Raw genomic sequence first — 26413 nt, 5'->3', positions numbered from 1 at the left:
ACGCGCTAACGCTCAAGGCGGTTTAGAAGGCTCCCAAGAACGTCCGGTGCCGAGTCCGATGGTGGCGAACTTCGTCCTTTTTGCTTAATGTCCTCACGTCGTCGTCTTCAGTAGCGCTAGCGTCAATATTTCGATGGTCAACATCGGTGATGTCTGTCAGCAATCAGCACAGCCGCGCAGCATACCTGTAGCCGGCAGGGATGTTGGGAGTGGCCCACCCATAGCGCGTACGCCTATAATTTATGTACGGCACGCCGGGGGCGTGACCAATGGTTTTGATTGACAGGTGAACTCGGAGCTAAACTCGTGAACGGTGAAGTGCCCCGAATTCATCTCGGGACTGTCATGGCGGCAGCAGCCGCAGCCTGGGTAATCGCTTCCTCTGAGGGCAAATGTCACTACGGCCGGCTGGACCCGTTTACTGCCTTGGCCGACGACGAATTCCAGCGACATTTTCGCCTGTCCAAAAAATCGGTACGATGGTTGTGTAAATAGTTAGGCGACGACCCACGCCTGCGGAGAGTGCGTACCGGGCTTCATTCGCTTTCGGTCGAAGAGCAAGTCCTCTGCGCCCTCCGGTTCTTCGCGACCGGGAGCTTCCAGGGGAGCGTCGGCGCAGACCGCTTTATTGGACGCCAATAAAGCACTGTGAGCCGCTGTGTGAGGGACGTCTCCGACGCGCTTATCGACGCGGCTGTGCAGAAGCGGTGGCTCGCTTTGCCCACGACTGCGGCCGAGCGTGCGTATGTTGAGGAGCGTTTCCTTCTGCGCGGCGGCATCACAGACGTCGTGGGATGCATCCACGGGACCTACATTGGCGTAAAGGCCCCTTCGAAGTCCAGCCCTGACATGGTGAAGGCCAACTATTTCACGAGGAAGGCACATTATGCATTGAACATTGCAATCAGTAAAAAATAATTGTTCTCGCCAAGTCCTTTGGGCTACTCTACAGCACAGTGCCAAAGTCGGTCCCAGACTCTTTTGGCGAAGACTAGATCAGCCGCTAACCGGTTCCACAGAACAATTCATAACATTACAGGTACCTTAAGAGAGGCCCACAAAAAAAAGTGGGCTCCTCGGCAACGGCGAAATCGAAAGTTGCAGATGGCCACTTGTTAATCGGGCCACTGCAGAGCACTCACCACTGTGCTAATTAATTAAATCCGACGAATGAATGTCATCTTTCGCACAAACCTCTCACTTGCATCTAAAAAGTATAGTCACAATGCTGCAGAATCGGGAAGATAACCGCCACTGCTGACCAAAAGCCGGTGCGAGCTCATTGACAACGAATTTCGGACAGCTAGCATTAACGCGGTATGCATGAAATGAACAGATGCATTCAGTTCATTTCAGAACACGGCATAATATTCAAGCGATTGTGAACAAAAGGAGTTTTCTCATTCAAGTCACGCGAAATTCAACGTGCGATGAAAAAAAAAATGTGAGATAAAAAAGTTTCACCATGCGGGATTTGAACCCACGCGCTCCCATTGCCTGTCGACTCTCCGGAACGACGCGTTAGGCCACAGAACAGCGCGGAGTGATACACCTCTCTTTATTTTTTTTTTTTGCGTACTACTTCCGTAGCCTTCACAGCGTTGCACATGTACCTCGTCGCCATTGGCGGTCAGCTGATGACGGGCGTTGGTAGCGTTCCCTCGCGGTACAAAGCAAAATTTAATAATGCATAAATCACTCCAAAGCGCTTTAAATCCAAATCTCGCACACTATAAAATGCTTATAAAGGTGTATTAAGTGCATTATAAAATTCAACAAACCTCGTTTGTCTAATTGCACACGCAGTGCATTTGGTGGAGCGACACACAAATGAAAAGTGCACCGGCGGTTGGCTCACGTGACCCGTTCTTTGTACACCGCCCAAGAAGCCGATGAGGTGGCGCCGATGTGATGATAAAGCACGGAATATATCCAGATAACCCAATGAAGTTTGAGGCGTGACGAGGGTGGGATTTTGTCTTGCTACCATTAGTTCACTCATCTGAGGGCGTCGCCAGAGCTCGGGAAGATTCCGAGTTTCAGCAAACTCGGGCCTTCCAGCATAGCGCCCCTGGGCTCATGAAATTGTCTTACATTACTTTTTTTTCGTGCGCATTACTCCGGCACATGAGCATTCTTCGTTTATATAACGCGCTTTCAGAAAGGGTTCAGGCTTCGCGACCCAGCGCTGCCATCTACCGACGTTCCAACCATTCAGCTATTTCCTGGCACGGTCGCCTGTATCGACCCCGCCGTGCGGCCGATCCGTGCGGTCTAGCCGTGTTCCTGCATGCGGCCTGGTGAAGCCGGTTTCGTGCCAATGATTCAAGCTTGCCTCGCGCTGCGCAGAAGTGTTGAAAAGGAAGAGCTTCAAACGCGCAGAGTGCGGGATGCATGAGGACCACGCTGCCTTTGACAGCCTGTAAGGCACTTAATTCAGTATCCTTGAAACGTAATAACACAACCCACGAAAAGGAAGAATGTCGTCACGTCAATGCCAGCTTCTCACGGCATTTCCTTCTGGGTTTCTTCCAAAAAGATTTCTTACTATATCGAAAGAATCTAAGGATATATATCTATAGAGGAATATATAGAGTTGCGATATTTGACCATTGAAGGCAGTACACGGGCTGTCTTATCAATGAGCGCGAAGTGTTAAAAAACATGGGAAAGTAGAGCTGGTATATCGGTTGTGAGAATAGAACTAAAAAAAAAAAAAATGGAGGGGACACTTAAGCTCCGACTTAAGGGTATGATGTGAGAGCGTAATAGGTTAATTCCCATATATGCAGTAGGTCATTCTCTGCTTTACATTCACAGCTATATCCCTGGCAGTCCTCATACTCCTCTTGGCGCAGTGGTGCAGCGGTTAAGCGATCCGCCACTGCCCTGCGATGGCAGGTGCTCCCATGGCGGTGGGCCTTGAGCGACCCAGACTGCTCTTTCCGAGCGACCAATCATTAATTTGCCTGCCAACTGCCACGGTGGGCAGTTGTGATGACGCCGCAAAGTCACGTGACCTAGGTGACCCACCTGCCTTCTAGGTTGCTCTCTGGGGACCACCTGCCAGAACTATGCCTGTGATTTTTCGCTCACAACGCCGACACAGATTTTCTGGACAACGGGGCCTTCAATGCAATCGCGTTAATAATATTTTTAGCGGTAGCACCGAGCAAACAACATTATTTTTCGTTCACGATATTCGAATTAAGTATAATTCATCAAATATTAAATCTCTGAAGACGCTCGATTATGCAAGTTGTAGAGAGTCGAGAAAGGCCACAGTCAGCTGTGACAGCTTGATTTGCGAGTCTTACGGCACGTCCGGCACGTCGTGCGTACTCTCCCCTTGTCCCGATAGACTGTTTCTCTCGCTGCTCCAGTCACGCCGGATCCCATGCCGGATCCCCATGCGCGCCATATTGGAGCTGTGGTGCCATCTAGCGACTCGGCCGGCCGCAGCTGCACTTAGCTTATCTAGAGCAGTCGTTGGCTGCGTGGCGTAGTCGCACGATTTTGAGCGTTTCTTCTATGGGAAGTGTTTTCGTCACGAAAAACGATCCCAAATGGTTCTCGCAGACACTGGTAGTCCCACTCGGTATTCTCTGCCGGCATTTCTGCTGGCAGTCGTGCACTGCTCTCACTGACACCACAGCGCGACTTTATTTCAGCAAAGCAACGAGTCCTCATTCTAAATGAATGCCGCCGCTAGAAAGCAAGCTGTTCGCAGTGTTGAAAGAGCACAACAGAAATTGCGTCGTGCTACGTCGACATGGTTTTACTTTGAGAGTTTTCTTAATGCATTCATACACAAGCTGAATTTTCGCCAATACTCGTGCGTAATGTTACTGAACGTTTGGTCGTTAGTCTGATGACTCTCACCATAAGTGCACAACATAACTAATGGGAACCTTTTCCTATGATCCAATATATGCTAAAGCAACGAACGAATCATGTGCTCGTAAATACTCCGCATATGAAAGGTTCAAATCCTTCCTTGTACACCTCTGGTGGCGACCACCGGCAGGTGCAGTTCGAATTCGCCTCTGTGTATTCACACTGCGTTCGTCGAAACGCATTTTCTGTACATAACGACAGAGAAAATGCCCGGCATTGCAAACAAGGAGCTGAAGCCCGATTTTTTTTTAATGAACAGCGATGTGATCGAGCAAGGCAGCCGCACCGTACGTTTTGACATTTAATTCCATATGCCAAATATGGAAGCTATAAGCATATGCTTCGCAACTGGCCGAAAGATATGCCTACGAAGGAAAGAATCGGTTCCGGAGCTCGCCGCCACACCATGACCCCTTTCTTCACTCAATCGACCCACATCTCAAATCGAGACTATGGAAACAGTTTATCGTTGTCGCCATCTGAACGCCGCATTTACAAATAACTTGAGGTACCGTTTAGGACAAGTGGCCAGTCCGCACTGCGACAACTGCGGCTCAGTAGAAACACGAGCGTCGCTGCCATCTGTAGCTACTGAGCGCCAGCGGAAGCTGCATCGCCATCGCGTAGAGTCTACGAATACCGGTGAGTCTTTCAATAAACACAGTTCACCTGGACGCCAGTCTGGCTACAGATACCATTCCGAATATTTTAGTACAAGTTCATCATGTGCGGTGTCAGGGTCGGGCGATGTTCACCTTAATTTGCCTATCATTATTATCATCATAAGCCTGACTGCGCCCACTGCAGGGCAAAGGCCTCTCCCATGTCTGTCCAATTCCCCCTGTCCTAATTTGCCTAGGATAGAAGCTGAAGCATCATGTTCATCATCATCAGCCTGACTACGCCCACTGCAGGGCAAAGGCCTCTCCCATGTCTCTCCAATTCACCCTGTCCTAACTTGCCTAGGATAGAAGCTAAAACATCATCATCATCATCGTCAGCCTGACTACGCCGTTAGAATTTGCCGTTAGAATGCGGTAATCTATCGCATCAGGTCAAGTTCAATTTGTCCTCAGAGGCGATTTAATAAGCTTCCACGTGCTACAGCTGGAAGCTAGGTCAGGCAAGGTGACCAGGAACGACCGCAGGAGATTAGCTTCGCGGTGAGGTTGTGCTGAGAGGGGGGGGGGGGGGGGGGGGGGTGAGAAATGGTGGATAGGCATATTGCCTCTGTGACATTCTTTTAATAAAAATAAAATAAAACAAAACGTAGTGCTCGTAGCGAGAAGGCCCAATACGATGTGTACTATATATCTTGAAATGATTCCTCGCTAGGGTATGAACAATGCGCTTGGAAGATTTTTCTGAGCCCCGAAAACTTTTTAGGTACGTACCACAGCCACCCCTCGCTTCCGCTTGGCACCGTCGCAGTAGGTTACCAACGCAACGGCACGTCGGAAAGCCAAGAAAACTGAAATCTTCCTGAAACTGCAGGAAAAAAAAGTTACAAGCTGTTTTGCAGCGTTGGGAAGGCTGCGACGATCTGAGCCAATCATAACTACGTGCGCTGCAAAACGTGCGCTGCAAAGCAGAGGCTAGGCAGACATGGAAGCCCACGGTCCTTTGTCGCCGTGCCATGGGGGGTGGGTCGTTCGTTGTTCAGCCTAGGGGTGCGGAGGGGTGAAGCGAAGTTGGAAAGAGGGTACAAGGTCGCTAGTGTTGAAGAGCCCCCCCCCCCCCCCCCCCCCCCCCCCCTCCGGCACGGGGACTAGCCTCGGCTGCACTGCCATAAAAACCATGCAGTCCGTGAAATAACAGATAACTGGCAAGTGCCTCCGTCAAATGCGATTAACCGCTACATTATGACAGCGGTCGACGCCACTGGCTAGAGGGCCTCCTTTGTTGCCTCTGCCTTCTCGACTTAACTGCGCGGTCAAACTGGTTAATTAAGTAACAATAACCAGCAAGGGCGTCCGCAGAATTTTTTGCAGGGGGGGGGGGCCCCATTGGTTGTTGGCGCCGGAGGGGGGGGGGGGGGGGGGGCATGTTCGTAGCAAAAAGGCACTATTTGCGGTATGAATTTATTTATTTATATATAAATAAAAAATAAGTGAAATACACACATGAAATAAAAATTACAAACAGCAAATTAAAGTGTGGCTAGGAGAGATACATTGCAGTTTATCAACGAAGAAACAATTAAAATTAATAAAAAATCCAAAAATATACTGTCACTTCGTGGAGAAGAGTGCTCAGTATTGCTGCATACGGGTTCTCGATTCACCCGGATTGATGACCAGCACACAGCACAATATGGTCACAAACACGCAACTACAGTCACTCAGTCAGTCTTCCTTGAACAGCAACTGTAGACTCCACGGATTTTTCTGGGCGAATTGCGTGATTACACGGGTGATAAATTCATTTCTGTGCTTCATTACACGCTCTCGGTGCACACTCGTCACACACATTGATTGGAAAAACGGTTGAACGCGCACGTTGAAAACAAAAGATGTCTATACATACAACGAAAACTTATTTACAAGATAAATGCACGCTCGCAGCTTCATACACCTCGCTCCATCTTGCTCGCGCATCCGCACAGTCGAGCAACCGCACGCACACTGCTCGCCGCTCGTAGTTTTCTCGTCCACTGTCTTGGTTGTTCTCAGCTTCGTTGACAAACGGCCACTAAAAACACCGAAGCACAAATACAGAGGCGCGCACACGTGCAAGGGCTTACTTCCGTGCGACTTCCAAGGGGAAGGGACACTCGCCACTCCGGTAGGAAAATTTGTTTTGTGTGTTTTTATGGGGTTCAGAGCCCCAAAACGACTCAGGTTATGAGGAACGGAGTAGTACAGAGCTCCGGATAATGTCGACCACCTGGGTCTCTTTACCGGGCACTGACCTCGCACAGTACACGGGCGCTGTTGTCATTTGAGGCCCAGCCAGAGGTGACAGGCGAGCCAGGCAGGCGCCATCGGGCTGCGTTGACCAAAGGCGCTGGTTTTCGGAGAAGACGCAAGGGACGCTGGTGTGGGGGCGCCTCTGGAGACTGCGTCGCCGTGAACAAAAGATGCTAATCTCCTTTGCCGAAGATTCTGATAGCGGCGCTTCTACCGCACTGCGCTCTCCCGTGGATCGGAGGCACAGCGAGCGGCGGCGGCGCCAACTGATCGCCCGCTTGCCCATGAGCAGCCCGACAAAGCGGAGGTGGACACGGCTGATTTGTCTTTCCCTCCTGAAGAATTCATCGGTGGCCGGCATAACGAAGGCGAAAACAAGATGCACTGTGCACTGTCTGCCTCCGTGTCGCTATCTGTGTAGAGATCAAAGAAACAGGCACCCATTTCAAGACGGCTTGAAACACATGCTCGCCGGTGCCGCTGTATGTCTGCAACAGGTCGGCCTTCAACAGAGCTAACGATGGCGTGGTTTGAAAACGGCATAAAGACGCGTGCCCGGACGCTGCATTTCGCAGATGTGACCCAAAGCGTGGAAGCGGAGCTGCTTTTACCCTTTTGGCTGAGCCCACCACGGCCCCTGGCGTGCGGCCATCACTCACGGTTCGAGGGAGTGATTTTCCAGGGGGGTGCAGCCGCCCCCCCTTGCCCCCCCCTCCGGACGCCCATGATAACCAGTCGATTCTAGCTAAAATCTGTTGATCCCAGCATAATATGGCCGCAATTCTGATCGAAGCAGTCAAATTACTGTAGTCGGATACAACTCAAAAACGAAGCGGCAAATATGCTCCTCAAGGAACCTCTCCAGCCAAAGGCGTCGACAGAATTCTCCCCCTCGACGGATTATCCCCATCTCCCTTTGATCTGCTAGTGTGAAGTCGCAGGGTGACGCGGATGAAAAGGGAATAACCACAGCATAATCGGATTAACCCCATCATAAAACTCAGTCCATATATGTCATTGACTGGAAGGCCTCCTTTGAAGGCCATCGGCGCTTTTCGTTCTTGAGCTGTATCCGACTGTAGCAGCGGAAATTAATGTTTTCCGTCACCTCCACACACATTTGCAATGCACGCCGGCACGGTGCTAATAGTCAATCAGTACACCATGCCCATGCATATTCCTCCAATGTTGCGCCCACTTATAACGAATCTGACGGCCACGCAGATCGCGTTGGTTGTATCCGGTGTTCGTAGTAAGTTTGGTTTGGTTTGGTTTATGGGGTTTAACGTCCCAAAGCGGCTAAGGCAATGAGAGACGCAGTAGTGGATGGCTCCGGAAATTTCGACCACCTGGGGTTCTTTAACGGGCACTGACATCGCACAGTACACGGGCCTCTAGAATTTCTCCTCCAAAGAAATTCAACCGCCGCGGCCGGGATCGAACCCGCGTCTGTCGGGTCAGCAGCCGAGCACCATAACCACTGAGCCACCGCGGCGGCATTCGTAGTAAGTGTACTCCGCCTAATATAGCCCAAATATACAGGCGCGGACAAAAGTAAACGGAGCACGCAACTGCCTTCGAATATTTTTCACGCGTCACCTAATTGAAGTTTCCAGCAGTGGCACGCGCACGCTGGTAGCGGAGGTTGGTGGGCTTTCTTGTAGACACAGAACGCATTACCAATGGAGAAAGCGTGACAGCACTTCGAACGCAATAGCGTGCTCCGTTTACTTATGGCCGCGCCTGTACATCCGTGAAAAGTGGCGTTAATTTCATAAAAACTGCTTCATGCGCGTTTACTTCATGGAAGAACCTACCAAGGCGCTTTCTAGGCTCTTCAGGGAAGTAATGTAATTATCCTCACCGAGATCCTTGCAGCCAAAATCTGCTTTAAGGATAACATGTCATGGCTCAAAGCGTCCACAGAACGCGCGCGCGTGAGGCTGGTACCAGGTCGGTCACACTTATTAGATTTCCAGTATAGTTAGGGAGTGCTCGTACTTTGCGTATACAACAGCTCTGTCAGATCACAGCTCTGCGATATCACCTCCGCACGAACGCAGCCATTTCCGTTGCAGCAAATCTACATTCGTCTAATCACGTCTGTTTTCGACAGCGTTATCTATCGTTCCTGGGCACATGCATTGACAATGTAATGGTCCAAGACTGTCACCGCGGCACGCCAGATGCGACAGGCACCGCACTAGGGCCAGACTGGCTAGGCGTGTACAGACACCGCGAAAGCCACCTGACCCATTGTGGGGGTGGCGTCTGGGGCTGGCAGGTGTCAAAGCGTAGTTAACGATTTTTGTCGATTGTCAGCTGCTAAAGCCACTGTTGGTGTGCGACCGCGCAGGGCGCGGCTGAAGAATAGGCAACCCCTTTGAGCGATTCCTGCAGAAAAAAGTTTTGCAGAAAAAAAAAAAGTGCTGTAGAAAGTTTTCTCTCCTTGTCTTTTCCCGCAGCCTCGTCTCCGACCTTCTTCATTCCCTCTCCGGCGCCCGACCATGCTACCTCATCTTTAACAAACTGGTGGCAGCGTTGGGATTCGAACCCACGCCCCCGAAGAGACTGAAAGCAGCGCAGCGCACGTTCGCACACAATGTACATCGGCTGCTCTGGCGTTGCCTGTACATCGTAGCAGCACAAAAAGTAGAGCCGACTGGGGCAGGCGACGCATATACCGCAGCGTGGCAAGCAATGCATTCAAACTTGTCAAATCGCTCCCATTACTTAATTGATCCACGACCATGCGCAGCAACTTAAGTTTCCACTTCGGATGATTTGACCAGCCGGTGCATATGCAATGATTCACCTTGTAAGGCCATCGATGCGCGCTTTACCCGCGGTTACCTCTAATTTCAATGCTGTCATTTTATGTTCTGTGCGGGCCGGTGTCGCGGGGGCTAGAGGCGCTCCTCAGATCCGCGCTTGCCGGAAGAGCGAATTTTCCCAACTTCGGGGCCGAGTTAACGATGCCTCCTCGTTCATCACCGAGTTGTGCGGCCACGAATGTTCGTTGTATCCGAGACGAATTAGTATTGCCTGAATGCTTTTGACGGTAGCATCACAAACATTCGCAATAAACGAGCGTTCGTTATAAGTGGGCTCGACTGTAGTCAGAGCACACACTTCCAAGAAAGAGGGCACGCACCATGGACACAGTGCGATACTCGCAGGTTAGAGTGCACTCGGCAAGTCTAGACCCTAACCCCGCTCCCTGATAAAGAAAGAAGGCTGCAGGGTTTGCTGAAAGTCGAGTTATTTTAGGGCAAAATGTAGTGCAGGAAAATGATCAAGCTGGCACCATTCAGTGGATGTCACGCGGGAGAATGTGGGTGTGCAAATCTCGCTTGATCTATGAATCAAACACGTTCAGTCCAGCGAAGCCTTCTATGAATGCTTCAGTTACCCTAGCTGAAGCGCTGTGCACCTTATAGTTTGCGGCGATCGCGGTTAATTAGCTCTGAAATTCCTGCATAACTAGTAATCTAGACGACCCCATCTACTGCCTTCACCATCTAGTCATGGGCTTCGTACCAACTCTGGCTATGTGCTAGCTTTGAAACATCTGCTCATGTATTTCACATGTATGCTGTGCACCGAATGATTTCGTGGCCATGGATTGTACAAGTGTCCTAATAATCCTAAAGAAGTAGAAAGGTTTATTCCGTAGGGCATATAGTTGCGGTTTCAAATGAAGACAGCAGAAAGCCTCGATTCCCAGTACAATCCCTTTTAACTCCTGCTCGAAAGCCTACCGCATTTTTTCGTTCTCCCCAGCCTGACCTAGTAAGTCACCTCTATCCCGACTTCTACTGCTGTTGTGCCAAGAATTTATAACAACAGTTGTAAACATAGCTGCAAGGTAGCAAAGGGCTCTGGTAGAGGAGTAGATTTTTCAAGAAACCACGCGTAGTTCACGTGCGGCGATTGTGGCACGTGGAGGCAAGGTATGTCACAAGGATGAGCGATCTTATATACTACGCATCACTGCTTTTGGATGCTTATATTGTACAAGAGTACTGAAACACAAGCCAGTAGCCATGCCAAAGGACAAGCCTGCTCAAGGAGCTTTCCGCTCGTCCAAGGGTTGCGCCTCGCCAGGGACACACTAAAAAATGCCCTTTTTGTCAAGGAATTTTTATTAAACATATCTGTAAACATAACTATAAACACATTCTGTCCATTAAACAAAAATGTTTTATTGTAGCTATAGTGCAACAGTAAACAGCTTCGTCCACCTGAATAGCTTTTTTTTTATTGTCCTATGGTTGCAAAGTTTCGGAAACACTTGCGCACGCAAACAGTATTCTTCCACAAGCACATTCAGTAGTAAGCCGAGGACTCTGTTGAATTGTGAGCGTAAATCATTCCTTCAGTCGACAGTATATATATATTGCCCCACGCAAAATCCAATCATTCATTTGCCTCGAACCAGCATTTTTTTTCTCTCCCCCCAACCCCTTCGTGGTGCGTAAAACATGGCGGCGCTCCGCAGTACTTAGGCGCCAGACAACAGGAGGTGCGCGAGACGGAGCGCCGCCTGGAGAGTGCTCCACGAACCAAAACCACACGGCTCATTCCGGTATCGAATTTTAAACGTGAAACACAAAATTAAGCCGATCCGCCGTCATATGCTAGAGCACAGACTCATTTAAGTATTCGTCTAAGTGCCTTAATGCGCCAATGCTGTAACACTGGCACAGCGATGGCATCTCCCCCCCTCCACATGCCTCCGTTTCTTTTTTCCAACTCTTGAATCTCTTAACGTTTACTCCAGATGGCGCTCGCACTCGGCACGTTCATGGTGAGTGCCAATGGTAAGCCCTGGGCAGCAGATACGCGAACCACTTAAAGAACCTAAATAGAGCGCCACAACTAAATCTCACTTATATCAGGAAGAGCAACCCATACAAGCCAGTCAGTGCAAGCCTAGCTTGATTTGAACTCGTGTGGCGTTGACTCGCTGCAGCGACCGCCTCGCTTCCCTCCCGCGTACCACAGGACGCAAAGGCTAAGCACCGTTGAAGACAGTAGAACAATGCTTTCGGGACGACATTCGACAACGTAAGTGCGACACATGCACACAATTTCCTTTCCAGCATTCTGTGAAACCGAGCATTACTTTTTTTTTTTCCTCCGTGAAAGTAGATTCCCCCATTTGGATCGAGTTGTAGCACCGCACATAACGACTCCGAATGCTTCGCAAACATGGAGCAGCCGATAAATTTGCGTTGTTTGTTTTCCATGTTTCTTCATGCACATTCTCCCCTTCCCACGCGCATTGACAGGGAGTGAACAGAAAAAAAAAATGAACAAAAACATTTCATTTCGTTTATTCCTCGAACCAGCTACTCCACTTTTTTTCCATACAATAAAAATGCGTGCTAGATATAAGTGTCCGTAAAAATATCCCGTCCTTGCACAATTTTTTTTCTTTGTACCATCATCGTTTCATTGCACACGCAAAGCAAAGAAAGGAAGTTCCTTATTTGCACCTGCTATGTTTTCCTTCGCCCCCATCAAATGCAAAACGAGAAAGCAAGAAAAAAGGAAAAAGAGAAATTAGGCGTTTACAGTGGCAAGTTATATGACAGTCACAAAAATGTAATTGGTACGTATTTATATGTTATGTATAATATATAGCATGTGTTTCTTCTTTACAACTTTCTATAGAGCAATATTTCTGAAATCTATACAAGTTCATTGCGAAATGGTGGTACGCGCGGCACAAAAAGAAAGTTACGAAAAGAAATGCTTCATGCATAACAAAAGGCAAGAGAAACTAACATGCCAGTGATCAAATTAAGTGTTCAGTCTGGCCAATGATGCACGTTGATTAAATTCACCACACATCATGCGAGTCGGCTAGACGACACTGGCCAGAACAGAATTTTGTGCTGCATGCTCATGCTTTTTTTTGATTTCCTCAACACCTTAGCTTTTTTTTCTTATGTGTGAAGCAAAACAAGCGAAAGTGCTTGTTTGCAACGAGCAACAAAAGCACTAAGGAAAAAAAATTTCACAAGGACGCGTCGCACCTAAGATGTAGCACAACAACACTAAAAGTGAGAGGGGAAAATAAAGGTTGCAGGAAAGCATTGATACACTCGGCAGGCAGCATGAAGAAAATGAACACCATATGCAACTGCAGTGACCTATACTCTCTTCGCGGGCCTGGAGAATTCTCTCAAACACTGCACCCATTTTAGTCGAACGCCAAAGCTCAGCCAGTTCAGTAAGAAAGAAAAGCCTATAGTACCGGTACACAATACGAGACTTGTGGGAAAATTCCCTCAAGAGCAGCTGAAAACTGCATGTACTGCATGCCACGGGCTGCCACGAGGTTCGCCCATAACTGCAATGCAACCGGCTCTCAAATCCTGTCCTTGCTTCGGAGCAAGCGACAATCTCAGTTATTTTTTTCTCATTAGATTCAAAACAATGACAAAGAACAAACAGAAAAGAGATACACCAGTGAAATGCAATACCACATATAACAGGAAACCAACAAGGGGCTGCGCAGTGACAATTCCTGACAAACTTCTCAGTGAGAAACTTTGCTTGGCATGGTACAATCTACCTGTTACACAACCCGTCACTTAAAATGGGAGAATGAAAACAAGCAAGGCAAAAAGAAAAGTAATGGTTAGTAGTAGCAACAATAACCTCGACGGCGGCATGTGTTTCTATGTGTCTCACCATTTATACCTAGAGTTGTATGAATTCTCTACAATACACGCTACCAAAAATGTCGAAGGATTTTTTTTTTACCTAGCTGCACCGGGTACCGGTCATGAACAACGTCATCGTTGTCTCTGATCTGGTGTCTCTTCCCTACAACTCTGGAGGAGGAATAAGCCTTCTCCATTCCCTTCCACAGCCGAAAACTACTTCGCTCTATGACAAATTTAGAGCAAGATCCATTCTTATAATACTAAATAAAAAAGAAAAAAAGAGAACAAGTACGCTGTAAGCAAAAGAACGCTGCATGTTTACCGACAGTAATAAAATAAAGAACAATGTTAGAGAACTAACACACATCCGTTGGTTGTGTGTGTGTTTGTGTGCAGAGGTTCTCCGTTACAAGCTTTGAAGTGATGAGTGGCGACAAGGGCGAAAGAACGGCAGTGGGAAGGAGGAAAGAGGCGGCGGGAAGGGTGGACTGGGAGCAGAAGCAAGAATAAAATGAAAGAACAAAAACAGGGATGCAAATGTGGAATGTTCACGCCGACTTGCATGTGAACTCGCTGGCTAGTGTTTTAACACTGAAGTTCCTGCTGCGGTCATTGCTGCTGCAACTTTGCAACTAAGAACACCACACCCGAAAACCTCTCTAAACAAAACAACAAATACCCAATCCTTTTCCCTCTTTCTCAACAGCTTGCAAAAGAAATGTGAAGCTTTTCCTTCCCTCAGTTATCTGTTCTACCTCGCCTTTTTTTTCTCCCCCGCTTGTACAGCCCACTCCATGCAAATACCCCACTAGAAAAAAAAACACAACAAACAACACGGAAGCAGGGCATATCTGTATGATACATGACACACAAAGAGGGTAGGAAAGAAAAATAACCTGACAATGGGATGATGTAGTAGTAGTAGTAATAAGAGCAGTGGTACGGTATACACCCGTCAGCAAGAAAACCAGAAAAAAATGAACAAGAGAGAGAAAACGACTCAAATAATTATAATAGTCACATCATGGGAAAAAAAAAATAGCGAGAAAACAGTATCTACATTGCAAGGGAAATAAAAAAAAAACAGTCGCCGAGCAAGACACTAGTTTTTTCAACAGAGAGAGATTAAAAAAAAAAATGGCCGGCGGGAACAGGCATCATGAAGGGACTGGTGGCAGAAAAGGGAGGAAAAAGGAACCATGGAAAAGGTTGGACGCGCTCGGCGCGGTGTTCTCCTCCTCCGCCTCCCCCATCTTGCTTGGCGGTCGTTGATTGGGGCGGCGGTCGGTCGGGTGGCAGTCACTGCAGCGGTGCTCTCGGAAACAACCGGGCTGGTGTCTCCTGGCACACCGGTCTACTTCGAAGCACAGCCAACGATGGCGGCGTGACCGGTTGTGTCGCGTCTCCTCCACGTGCAGTGGCGACGGCTGCAGTTTCAGTCCCCACTTCCTCCGCAGCCATCGAACACAGCACTGGTGCCTCGGCGCAGTTCCTTTTCCGTCTTCCTTCCCTCCCTTCTCGTTCAGTTCCTTCCATCTCTCTCTCTCTCTCTCCTCCCTGCAGCAGCTTTCCCCCAAGCATCTCGGAACTACGAAGGTGCAGCAAATACTTTCCCTCCTCCTCTGTCTCTCTCCCTCTAGCAACAACAACACTAAGGCTACTAACGCGAAAAGTGTGCCGCGCTTGTGCCAGCTTTGTTTGTTGGCTTGGTACATATTTTTTTTCTCGTCCATTCCGGGGAGGGTCCCCCCTCTCCGCTTTTTTTTTCTTAAAAGAAAAAAATGCGATGGTAAACGAAAGTTTGTCGAAAAAAAAAAAAAGTAAAACGAAGAAGGTCTGTTGAAGAGAGAGAGATAAGAAGACTACGCGTGGGCAATGTTCAGTAGTAGGTCTCCATCTCAATCCAGCCTCCCGGGTTGCGGCGCAATATGAAGCGACGAATCTCGTCGTACACGAAGATCAGGAGGGAAAATGGCAGTGCAGGTAACCACCAGTTGATCCTGGCATGAGGGAAAAAGAAAGCGGAGATGCCAGGTAAGAAACCAAGCAATGGATATGGAAGGACTTAAGAAGGACAAGCTTAATTCTTGGCTAAATACAAATGAGGCAACACTTTAGGCTGTCCACAACACCCACTGCCAGATGAAAAACAAGCCTAACTCACTTGAGAGGATACATCCTGAGACCTTTGTCCATGCCTGGGCAGTATGAGAGGAATGCGGCTAAGGCAGTCTCAAAAACTAATCCAAAGTTCAGGACATGGTTCCTGAAAAGGAAAAGAAAACATTGTGAAAAAAGCTCAGAATGTCAAGGAAGTCAGAGTAAAACTGCACGCAAAGGAAAGCAGATTTTAAGATCTCTGATAAGAGTGAATAGCCTTGAAAGTAAAACGAACTAAAACGAACGCAGTTCCTGCCACCATTCAATTTACGTTAGCACCTCGTTTATGGCTTCATGAATTGGGCGTACAAAATTATGCAATGCACAGCTGATAAGTAGTACCCTGCGCAAGTCCTAAGAGTTCTTTACAGGTTACCATTCTCAGAACTTATGCCTGGAACAGAATGTCGCTTGATAATGCACTGCAGAATGGCAAACATAAGACCACTTGCACAGCAAATTTTTGTTTAACACTACTTCAAGGTGTAAAAAGTGAGCTATTCCCTTGAAATGTAAACAAACATCAGACTGTTGCATGCAACCAGCACCTTTCCACAGCCAAGCCATAGTAGACATTTTCACGCTTTATACTAATGCTACAGATATTTTGAGGAAGAACTGGGTGTAGGAAATCGTACCAGGCATTCAATGGGGGGAAAGCACGTGCTTTCCAGAAAACTTCACAAGCGGCTTTGTGACAGCACAGGAAGACTGCCCTGGTTGCCAGGGTCATTTGGTATTGTTTCTTTAATATATATATACCAATTTCTGCACACTGAACCAACAATAGGTACTAAAATGCACGAAAGGTAAACCAGTGAGGAAGAGTGCTCACTTCATTCCCTGGTGCAAAATAGAATTCCTCCTGGTCTTACAGATGATCAAGTCAGCCCATTGCACAATAACGATGGACACAAAGAATGCCGTGTGGCAAGTATATTCCAGGGTCTTGCGGTTCTTGTATGTCTGCATTCAGGAATAAAAAAAAAAAGACAGCACAATGATGTCTCAGTGGAAACCAAAAGGCTGGTAACAGACAAATCCTACCATTAGTACCAAGCTTGGAGCATGTCGATACGAGTTAAATGCAGCGATTCAGACGAGTTGCGGGAAACTTCCAGTTCATTCTATTTCAGTGAAACTGAGCAAGTGTTGCATTCAGTAACTAACACAGGTGCTGCTCAAAGTGGATCCTTGTGCGCTTATAATGCAGTGTCTATCCCATTTAGTCAGTGTTTCAAAACGTGCAAAAAATTACATGATCACCTGGGAAGGAGTGAAGTTTTTCTGAACTATCCGGGCACGTTCCTTCTATGGCCACTCTCACAGCCATCAAAAGACAACATATGGTTCCAAGAGCTGATCAAAGAGTTAGATATCACTTCGATATGCCAGAAAACCTCAGCTTTCCTCCTTTGTATATTATTGCAGTTCGGACAGCCGCTACTCACCCACTCTTGGCCATATGAGTCCATGAGGTCGTTGACTGCCTTGGAATCCCAGTGCTTACGCAGTCCAAGCAGGCGGCTTGGCCAAAAGCCATTTTCACCCATGATGACAAAGTAGACGAAAAAGCCTGCGGCCGCCTGCATCATACCGATCTGACCATACGAGATAGAGATAAGCCTGCAGAGAGGAAGAAAATTCACTCATTAGCTGCATCTACCGATGATGAAAGAGCATGCAATAAAATTATGGTAGTGTATAAACCTTACAAGGCGAAAAATAAAAATGATGTCAATCGCTCAGCAGTAAGTATTGCAAGAGTTCATAATTGCTGTACTGCTAGGTAAGGAACCCAAAACTGTCTGTTACGGGTAGAAACTGTTGCCAATGAATATCAAGAGACTGGAAATAGTTACAGCCCTCAGATTTTCAAATATTAAATCATTATTTATACGATTAACACCTAAAAGCAAAAAATGTACATACCTAACATATCTGAGAAAAGAAATACCAAGCAAGCTACTCAGAAACCAACTAGAGCAATCAAGGATGCTGCGAGATCAAGTCCTTAAGCATTCAGTCATATAATCAATTAACATTAGACCAAAACAAAAGAATTTTAAAGAAAAATATGGGACATGTTCTGCCACACACAAACAGAGCCCTCGAAAGTCCTTTAATTTCTCGTTGCACGTGAACAGATTACTATGTCAAAAATTTAATGTAGGGAAAATTTCACACAGTGATGCCATACTACATAACTGACCAGTCATCATAAGGCTGAAATATAAATGCACAAAAAAAAGTACAACCTGCAGCTCTCACAGATTACATGTGATCTCTGCACATAACCTCACATGGCAAATAGTATCTCCATTGTAAATCTTTACTCTTGGCAAGGCTTCAAGTTTTGCTCTAAAGCAAAAGAGAACACAAGCAGTACTACTGTAAAAGGACAAAAAACCGTGCATGGGGAATAAGAGGAGGGCTTAGTACTCACTTGGCTCCTTATTAGTGCACACCTTTGCTTAAGTTTTTGTTTAGAAAGAAATAATAAGAGACTGATCTCGACACAAAGACCAGAACTGCATGAACAGAAAATCCCTGACAAAAAGCTCCCACCTTTCGTTCACAAGTTTGTCCTTGACAGGGTCACGGGGCTGACGCTTCATAATGTCACTCTCTGCCATCTCATATGCGAGGGAAATGGCAGGCACCTAAAAAAAAGTGTTGAGGGAAAATGCAAAATAAAAGAAAGAATGGCAGGGGGGCCCGACGTGCATGACGGGTCATTTTGCAGTGAGATAAATTTAAGAAACCATGCAGGAACAACAACAAATAAGGTGTACCACTTGGGCAACACAGTGAGAAAAAAAAAAATTAACATAATTGGCTGGCACAAGCTGCCATGCACATAATGAGGGTAAAGCCATGTGATAGCAAAGCACAAAAGTAAGAAAAGTAGACCGTGCATGCACAATACCTCGAGCAGATAACCCCGAAAGCAAAAGATGCGGGCAAAGGGAAACAGGCAAGCACACAGGTGAGGGGTTTTAATGTCTCTGCCCAGTACCTAGCACAAGTATTCCGCACGGAATGTCTTGTTTATACAGCAACTCACTGACGTCGCTAACTGCAGAAGTGCATTCCTATCGAATGCCAATTTTTGGCTCTCAAAGACCCTGACCCCAATAGTTCGACACAACTCATGAGTGAAGCAGAAAAATTCCCCATGAAAGAAAGTGAGTCTTTCAACCAACAGCGTCGACTCACTGCCATGACATTGCTGTCAACCACCCTGCACCTGTCATGGCGTGGTTGGCTAGCAAGTGCAAGGCAACTGTGATGTCATGATAGCATGATAATTCCACACCATGCATTGAAAAGTTTATTTCAGGGGCATTTTTTGCTGCTTCGTTCTTGAGTTCTGCCTACAGTAAGTGCGATGGAAAAAAACTTCATGGAGAAGTTTATAGCCATCAGGCTGACAGGTGCTCAGAACCAGTCCGGAATGTCTGCAACTGGGTGTATAGTAAGACTTTTCGTGTGGAACAATGCTGATGCACTTACCTTTGTGAAGGCATTGAATTGATGCCCCCACTAAAGCAATCCACAAAGAGTTATGAAGAGTAATTTTAAGACTTAGTAGTATCAACTGCGAGCCACTAAACCTACTTGCAATGCTTGCCTCATTAAAGTCTTGCACCATTATAGAAACTTTACAAACTTGCAGCCAAACAAGAAAACAATCCATGCTCAGGAGGCATTCAAAGCACTTCATGCTGGGAAAGCCCATTTGCCGAATTCACCGTATATGCTCCAACACAGAGTTCTGTGACCGTGACAAGTTGATATACTGAATTCAGCAAGGATATCTTGTCAAAGCATGCAACCATGATTACAGCAAAGGATGTAGAGGCCAGTAAAACCAGTTTTGATGAGATAATTCAATGGGACATGCAAAGGCCTGAAGAGGTCAAAGTAAAGAATTTAGAATGACTAGCTGATGTAAAAAAAAAACGCTGTGAGCTTAAGGCAACAGCAAGCGCAGAAAACTTAGTTCCAGTATAAGCATGTGGAATGGAACTACAGGTAGAATTATTACACACCAGCTTTTGTACACTTGCTGGCTGAGCGTTGAAACAATGAATTTGAAAAAAATGAAAGAGCAGCCAAAAATTACAAGGTATGAACATGATTTAAGATTGGCCAGTTAAGATTCCTGTATTTTTTTAACTAAGAATCGAGAAACAAAAGGCGACGGAAGGGAAAGGGTCAACAGAATGTCTATTATAGTGCCTACTCCGGTTGACTGAATGGAACATAGCAAGAATTCATGAACGAAACCAAGGCAAACAATTCAGAGCAAAGAGATGAATCAGCTGGCAATTGGAACAGAAAAGCCAGGTACAAAACCAAGGATGACTGTACGTAAATGGCAAGCAGGGGAGAACAGGAGTGACTGAAGGAATTGGATGCAAATAGCAGAAAGAAAAAGACTCGAAGATGGCAATCCTCGAGTATTACCTTCCGGTGCCAGTCTTCCTCTGCCACTCACTAGCAGGCGATGCCTCACGGAGTGTGACCGAAAATGTCAAAGAAAGCAAAGAGAACCAAGGGACAGGAATTCTGTAATTTTGTAATGTAATGCTGCAAGGCTCATGAAACCAAAGTGAGCAGTCTGACAGCTTCAGTGAAATGAACTTTGGAGTGTTTTCCACCTGTTCTCACTATTCCGAAAACTAGAGATGTTATAATGCCACATCATAACCACACTGCCATCCTACTCTATTCCACTGACATTACCATTAAGGAGTTGCAATTCTTGGCCAATTCAGGGCTACTACAATAGCATGTGGCTGCAATTATTCAGAGTCCATGCAATGCCTTCAGCAGTGCAGCAATTCCTGCCCAAGACAAAACGAGAAAGCTTTTCCCTTGGTTCTCTCCACAAAACCAAGGAAGATGATCAGGCAAGTAAAGAAACTCAGGACTGATTTGAACTAGGAAGATCCAAAAAACGAGACGAGTTTGGAGCACGAGATGGTGTGGGGTTGGGGGGAAGTGTTGAGAAGTGCTCGACAAAAAAACCTCTGCACTGGCCGTGGAAGTTACCTCTCGTTCACTAGCTTATCATGGGCGGGATCACGCGGTCTTCGTTTCATAATGTCAGATTCGGATTTCTCGTAAGCCAGCGAAATTGCAGGAACCTAGGACAGGAACAAAAAGGCCACACAAGTTCTTTTTCTCACTAGTCCAGTCTTCCCCAACACTAGCAGCATCAAGTGAGTACAGATGCACACTGATCCACACAAAGCCATGCTTGGCAAGTTAAGGAGATGCTTCACTCTCCTACAGGCATGCATCCTCTGATTTGAACCAACATTGTTCCGTGTAAAACAACCACTACAGGTTACAAATTAGTGTGTGCGACTTTTATGAGAAGCTATACTGATGTTATAGTTCAGAAAAAGCCATGGCAAGTGATGCAAGATGTCATTACTTATGCAGATGTACTTATGGCATGCATCCCAGCAGTATTAGTAGCGAGCCAGATATAGTGTGTTTCATTCTACTCGATACAAAATAAAGTAACTAGACAAAGTTAGGTATCTTCCTGAACCCAACCCCAAAGGTTGTTCTCTGGAGCTATCAGATTTTTAATACAAAATCTGTGCTCAGTAAAATGAGACACACTATGTATCAAAGCTGAATCTTGCCCATAGCATCTCCTCAACAGCCAGCGCCAGCCACACCACACAACCTTTCTCAACACATGCTTCCACCGACACCACACAGAAACAGACACCCAGGAAACAACAGCACTGATGAAAAACATCATATTCTGCAGCGATTGAGCATTTGCAGGCACAGATTTATGGCAACTGCAGAGCGGAGAGTAGTGCAGCACTGATTTAACCTCTACTCATGGCAATTCATGCGCAGCTCATCATTTTCACTGTGAAAACGACTGATAACAACAACGGGGACACTCCACAGCTTTAGCTCACACAGTGATCCCTATGCATTTAGAAGAAGAAAAAACATTTTCACAACCTCTGAAAACTCAATGTAAGCATATCAGTGATATGTGCTAGGCCACATATCATTAACATTTTTATACAACTCTATAAGAGCAGAACAGAAAAAAGGTCATAGGAAGAAAAAAAAAAAACTTCATTTAGAGTTTTTTTTTCTTTTTAGCTTTAGTGCTTCCCAACTACTGCAACAAAATTGAGAAAGATGACAGTTTGAAGTGTACAGAACGAACATCTTAAAACAGCCATCACTGCCTACTCTGCAATGCCTAATCTGCAGCATTAAAATAAATCAAAAAGCTTAACTCTTACAAGTTAGATAAAATAGTGGACAAAGACCTTTTAAAATACCATCACCATGCAGTTGGCATCGAAGAATTGATGCACTTTCTACTGCAGCACTTCTGTAAATGCACTGATTATTGTTTAGCTTGTGCTTCATGAAAACATTTTTATCCGGAACCAGTGTCCCGAAGTCAAGCACACTGCAATGAAGGATGCTGCACAATCCATGATCAAAGAAAATAGTGTGATGTAGCTGCATGGCATAACATGATGGCTGCCACTCCAACCTATACTTCATTCAATCAGCACATGTACACCCGAGTCTTTCCTAGCAATTTCATGAAACAGATCATCATCTGAGCAGAGTCTAGGTAACCAAAGCAAGGAAATTTTTCTTCACATCAGATGGGGATGGTCCAGCGACACAGGTGAGCGAACTTACCATGTCGGTTCCCAAGTCAATGCACAGGATGGTCACTGTTCCCAAAGGCAAGGGCACATCAGCCAAGATGAACAACAGGAAAGGACTGATTTCAGGAATATTACTGGTAAGGGTGTATGCAATGGACTTTTTCAGGTTATCAAAGATCAGACGTCCTGTGGCAAAGAAAAACGAAACAAAGATGAAACATCAAGAAAGATGGAACGCTACGCATCTTTTCAAATTTGCCCTTCTGAGCACAGTTATACTGCCCCTGAACTGTGGCAGCACTGTTCAGACTCACAAATTTCAAAGCGGCAGTGTACTGTGCATGTGCAGGACAGTCCAGACTGAACTCAGTGAATTTGTAAGGAGTGAAAAGGTTTATATAGTCTGAGAGAGCGCAAAACCTAAGTGGCAAATGCCCCTTGAAGGCGGCTCTCCAACCAATGGAGTCGGCCCACTTTCACGACGCTCTGGTCAACCACCTTGCACCTACCAAATGTCCTTGATATCAATGCCAGCCAGATCAGTCAATTTAAAAAACCAAGCTTATTAAACTCTTCCACCTGCTAACCTTCATGCTTGCTCCATACACACACTGAGAGGGAGAGAGCATATGACGGCTCATGACGTACCACAAAGAATGAGTGAACAAGTTTCCATTCTCTTTTTCTCTGCATTCACCAGCTATGTCAAAAGCAGCCACTATGACACAAGCCACTGCGCCTTACCAGTAGTGCCACATCATGGTGAATAAACAGACAGATATTCAAAAGAGCCGCACAGTGAGAGAGCGATGCGGCTGGAATTGAAATACGGGGCGTTCTGCACCTGCCAGCTACTTAAATGTCTATGCAAGCAAAGCAGGAATAACCTGTGAGCCAACATCCTTAAAATGCTGTCATTTACAGTCTGAACCTGCATCACTTACTGAAGGACAACCATATTTTCTGCTGACATGTAAGATATGCGATGCCAGTGGAAAAAATCAGAATTCTAAGCAAAGTAGTGGCAGCTACCAACCTTCTTCAACACCGGTGACAATGGAGGCAAAGTTGTCATCCAGAAGGATCATGTCGGCTGCTTGCTTACTCACGTCGCTCCCAGCAATACCCATAGCAACACCTGGAAGACGCGAAAAGAGCGAAAAGAGTTTCGCAATGCTTATAACATCAGCTCGAGAGTTACCTTGGGCCTAACTTTATGTCTTTAAATGGACACCTCCAGTAGTTAAAGAAGAAAAAAAACTGCAGTGCATCAACTGGTGGATTTCCAAAATTTGGCAACAGTGACAATCACTTCCAAATGGTGGTCACAGAGTCCTTTTCAGTCTTTACGCCACCACAAGTTTGAATCGAGTGGCAGGAAAATTTTAAGATCCAATTTTCTCGACAATAAAAGCAATTTCAGGTTTCAGGCGTATGCGCACTGGAATTCAGGCACATCATCTTTAAGCCTGAAAACCACATAAATACATTCTACAGCAGCTTATTTTAAACATTTCATGATATACTCAAATACTGTGACGCGAGACCTCACAATCTAATTCACAGCTGATTTTTAATGTTAAGTGTAGAATAAAAATGACATGGAGATGTGTGTATACACAATACATATATGACAACTAAAAAGTGCAGGCATTGGAAGCACTGCATGGCATTAAGAATCAACAGTATATAGAAAAAGTCATCAGCTATTGAATACAAAGCAAACAGAGGAACATTTTTTTTTTCATAGTGGCGTTGATTAGAGTACAGGAGAAAACGTTCCAGAAGCTAGGGGCATTCAGTTTTGGCTTCAATTTCGAGAAAAACAGTATCATTATGTCACCGCAATGATACAGTTCACAATTGTGCAATTTAAAATGGCATCTAAGGTTAAATTTATGAATACAGTTCATGACTCATTCAACATTCTCTACCGCTTACCGTACATGCTACCTGAGCCAGCATGTTATTTTCTCTAAGATTCTGCGTAAAATGTGTCACAAGATTAATGTGCAATGCTTGTTCGCTGCATATTTCCACTGAAGCTAATGCATCCAACTGAACAATTCGAAGCAGAAGAGAACTAGTAATATGCGTATTATGTGGAGTTTGATCAACATGGCCTTTTTTTTAACACACTTGATACTGATAGGGTTGAAGCATTAATTTGAATGAACTGGCAGTTTGAAATAACCAATTCAAACTCCATTGCATATAATGTTTTGGACAAGAGCCAGGATTGCTCTACATGTGCAGGGAAACTGAAATATATGCAAGCGCTGAGCTAGGAGTTTCATGTTGGAAACTTCCAATGATCTACAGGCCTCTCCAAATGATGGCACTCACCAATGTCGGCCTTCTTGAGGGCGGGCGAGTCGTTGACCCCATCACCAGTGACGGCCACAATGGCCCCCAGGCGCTGGCAGCCCTCCACAATGATGAGCTTCTGCTGGGGTGAGGTTCGAGCGAAGACGATTTCGGTGTGGTAGCGCAAAATGTCGTCCAACTGGTCAGGGCTGATGTCCCTCAGTTCCGAGCCATGGATCACAGCCGCCTTGGCATCCCGCGGATTCACCTCTTCCACGGGCACATTCAATCGCTGTGCAATGTCCTCCACGGTTTCGTTACCCTCGGAAATGATTCCAACAGCCTTGGCGATGGCTTTGGCAGTGATCGGGTGGTCACCAGTCACCATGATGACCTGGAAAAAGCAAACAATCCAAGCTTGATGCAGAAAATGCAGATTTTAAAATGTGAGCTGCTATAAATTGCCCATATACAATTTTTTTTTTTAGCTTTCAGTTTTCCTTTTCTTCTTGGCCCAATCCGTATCCTGTGTATTTCTTGTAGTTGCCACTGTAATATCAGATAACCTCTGGGCCACCATGCAAAAATCCCGATGTGGTGATCGCAGTATTTATAAAATAAAATAAGGAGTCAGCAGAATACAACTCAGAGATGAGATGCTGCGGAGTTGATTTGACATGCAGCAGGTTTGAGGACCAGAAAAATGTCAGCTTTGCTTGAAATTTTTCAGACACAGCAAAGCTGTTTGCGCCGGTTTAGTGCAAGGTGGCATTTGAACTAACGAAACTGCCATTCATGAAAATGCCAATCGAGTCCAGGGTCTTTCCCCTCCTCAGTAAGAAAGTCACGATCTGCAAAGAATTTTTTTTTTTCTCTTTGCCGCACTGGTCAACAGTCACTTATGCTGATCTTTTAGTCTGTTGCATCTTTCAAAACATCATGCTTTGAGTGCATATGCTGACAAAGAGGGCACTATAAGAACTGAAGGTTTTTGAGTAGGTTTTGGAGCAGTTTTTGCTGCATGTATGCAAGAGATCTTTGCAGTGAATTTCTGGTGAGCTCCAGACCATGTGACAGCAGGAAACGTGTCAAGAACACTACAAATATTTTTAGAATGTCAGAGTTTGAAGTCAAGTATATGTTCAAAATAAAGGTATTCTGGTGCAGTCTCGAGTTTGGCCATACCTTGATGCCGGCACTTCGGCATTTGGCAACAGCATCGGGCACAGCAGCACGTGGAGGGTCAATCATGGAGACGAGACCAAGAAAACGAAGTCCAGTGAGCGGGAAGTTCTGTTCATCAGCATCGAACGGATAGCCTGGTGGGTACTTATCCGTTGGCAGCTTGTAGTCACAGAAGCCTAGAAAGAAGAGACATAGGGTTAGCTACACACACAAGAGAAGGCACACTTAAACATGCTCTGCCAAGAAGGGCTGATTTTGAGATCTGCCCATTAATACCTTCTACAAAGTCCGTGCCCTGGGAAACCACCCAGAAGTTTTCATGGCAACATGAAAGAAGGACAAATGTGCCGCGGATTTTTGGCATAATGCACTTAACTAAAGCAACCCAATGAGTGCATTCAAAGCTTAGCGTACGGCTTTCGGCAGTAATACTATTTGCATATGACGGAATGACTGAATGTCCTTGTCTAAAATTTAGCCCTCAAGCATACCATGCCAGTAGAAACAATAAGAACCATTTTTGAACAACAAACAAGGAAAACGACTGCCCACCCTAACCAGGCTCCGCCACTGCAGTGAAACAAACTGCACCACT

General features: G+C 46.1%; 1 protein-coding gene across 7 annotated transcripts in view; it reads right to left on the bottom strand.

The window, feature by feature from the left end:
- Positions 1 to 10928: 10928 nt before the first annotated feature.
- Atpalpha (sodium/potassium-transporting ATPase subunit alpha) overlaps positions 10929 to 26413 on the bottom strand; it is a 116948-nt gene continuing 101463 nt past the window's right edge. For 5 of the 7 annotated variants that reach the window (XM_089549845.1, XM_089549849.1, XM_089549848.1 and 2 more), the window contains 9 exons: positions 25819 to 25994; positions 24673 to 25027; positions 23363 to 23464; positions 22358 to 22512; positions 18215 to 18309; positions 17098 to 17272; positions 16482 to 16612; positions 15651 to 15752; positions 10929 to 15486 (listed from right to left, as the gene is read on the bottom strand). In XM_089549845.1, the coding sequence (XP_089405971.1) occupies positions 15366 to 15486; positions 15651 to 15752; positions 16482 to 16612; positions 17098 to 17272; positions 18215 to 18309; positions 22358 to 22512; positions 23363 to 23464; positions 24673 to 25027; positions 25819 to 25994 (1412 nt within the window). In that variant the 3' untranslated portion in view covers positions 10929 to 15365. Of the gene's footprint in view, positions 15487 to 15650; positions 15753 to 16481; positions 16613 to 17097; positions 17273 to 18214; positions 18310 to 20707; positions 20803 to 22357; positions 22513 to 23362; positions 23465 to 24672; positions 25028 to 25818; positions 25995 to 26413 lie in introns of all 7 variants that reach the window. The other 2 variants (XM_089549844.1, XM_089549847.1) reach the window with 1 other exon arrangement.

The sequence above is a fragment of the Amblyomma mixtum genome, chromosome 6, assembly GCF_055824585.1.
Source record: "Amblyomma mixtum isolate Tamu chromosome 6, ASM5582458v1, whole genome shotgun sequence".
In the NCBI taxonomy this organism is placed as follows: Eukaryota; Metazoa; Arthropoda; class Arachnida; order Ixodida; family Ixodidae; genus Amblyomma; species Amblyomma mixtum.
This window is presented reverse-complemented; position numbering and strand designations above follow the sequence as displayed.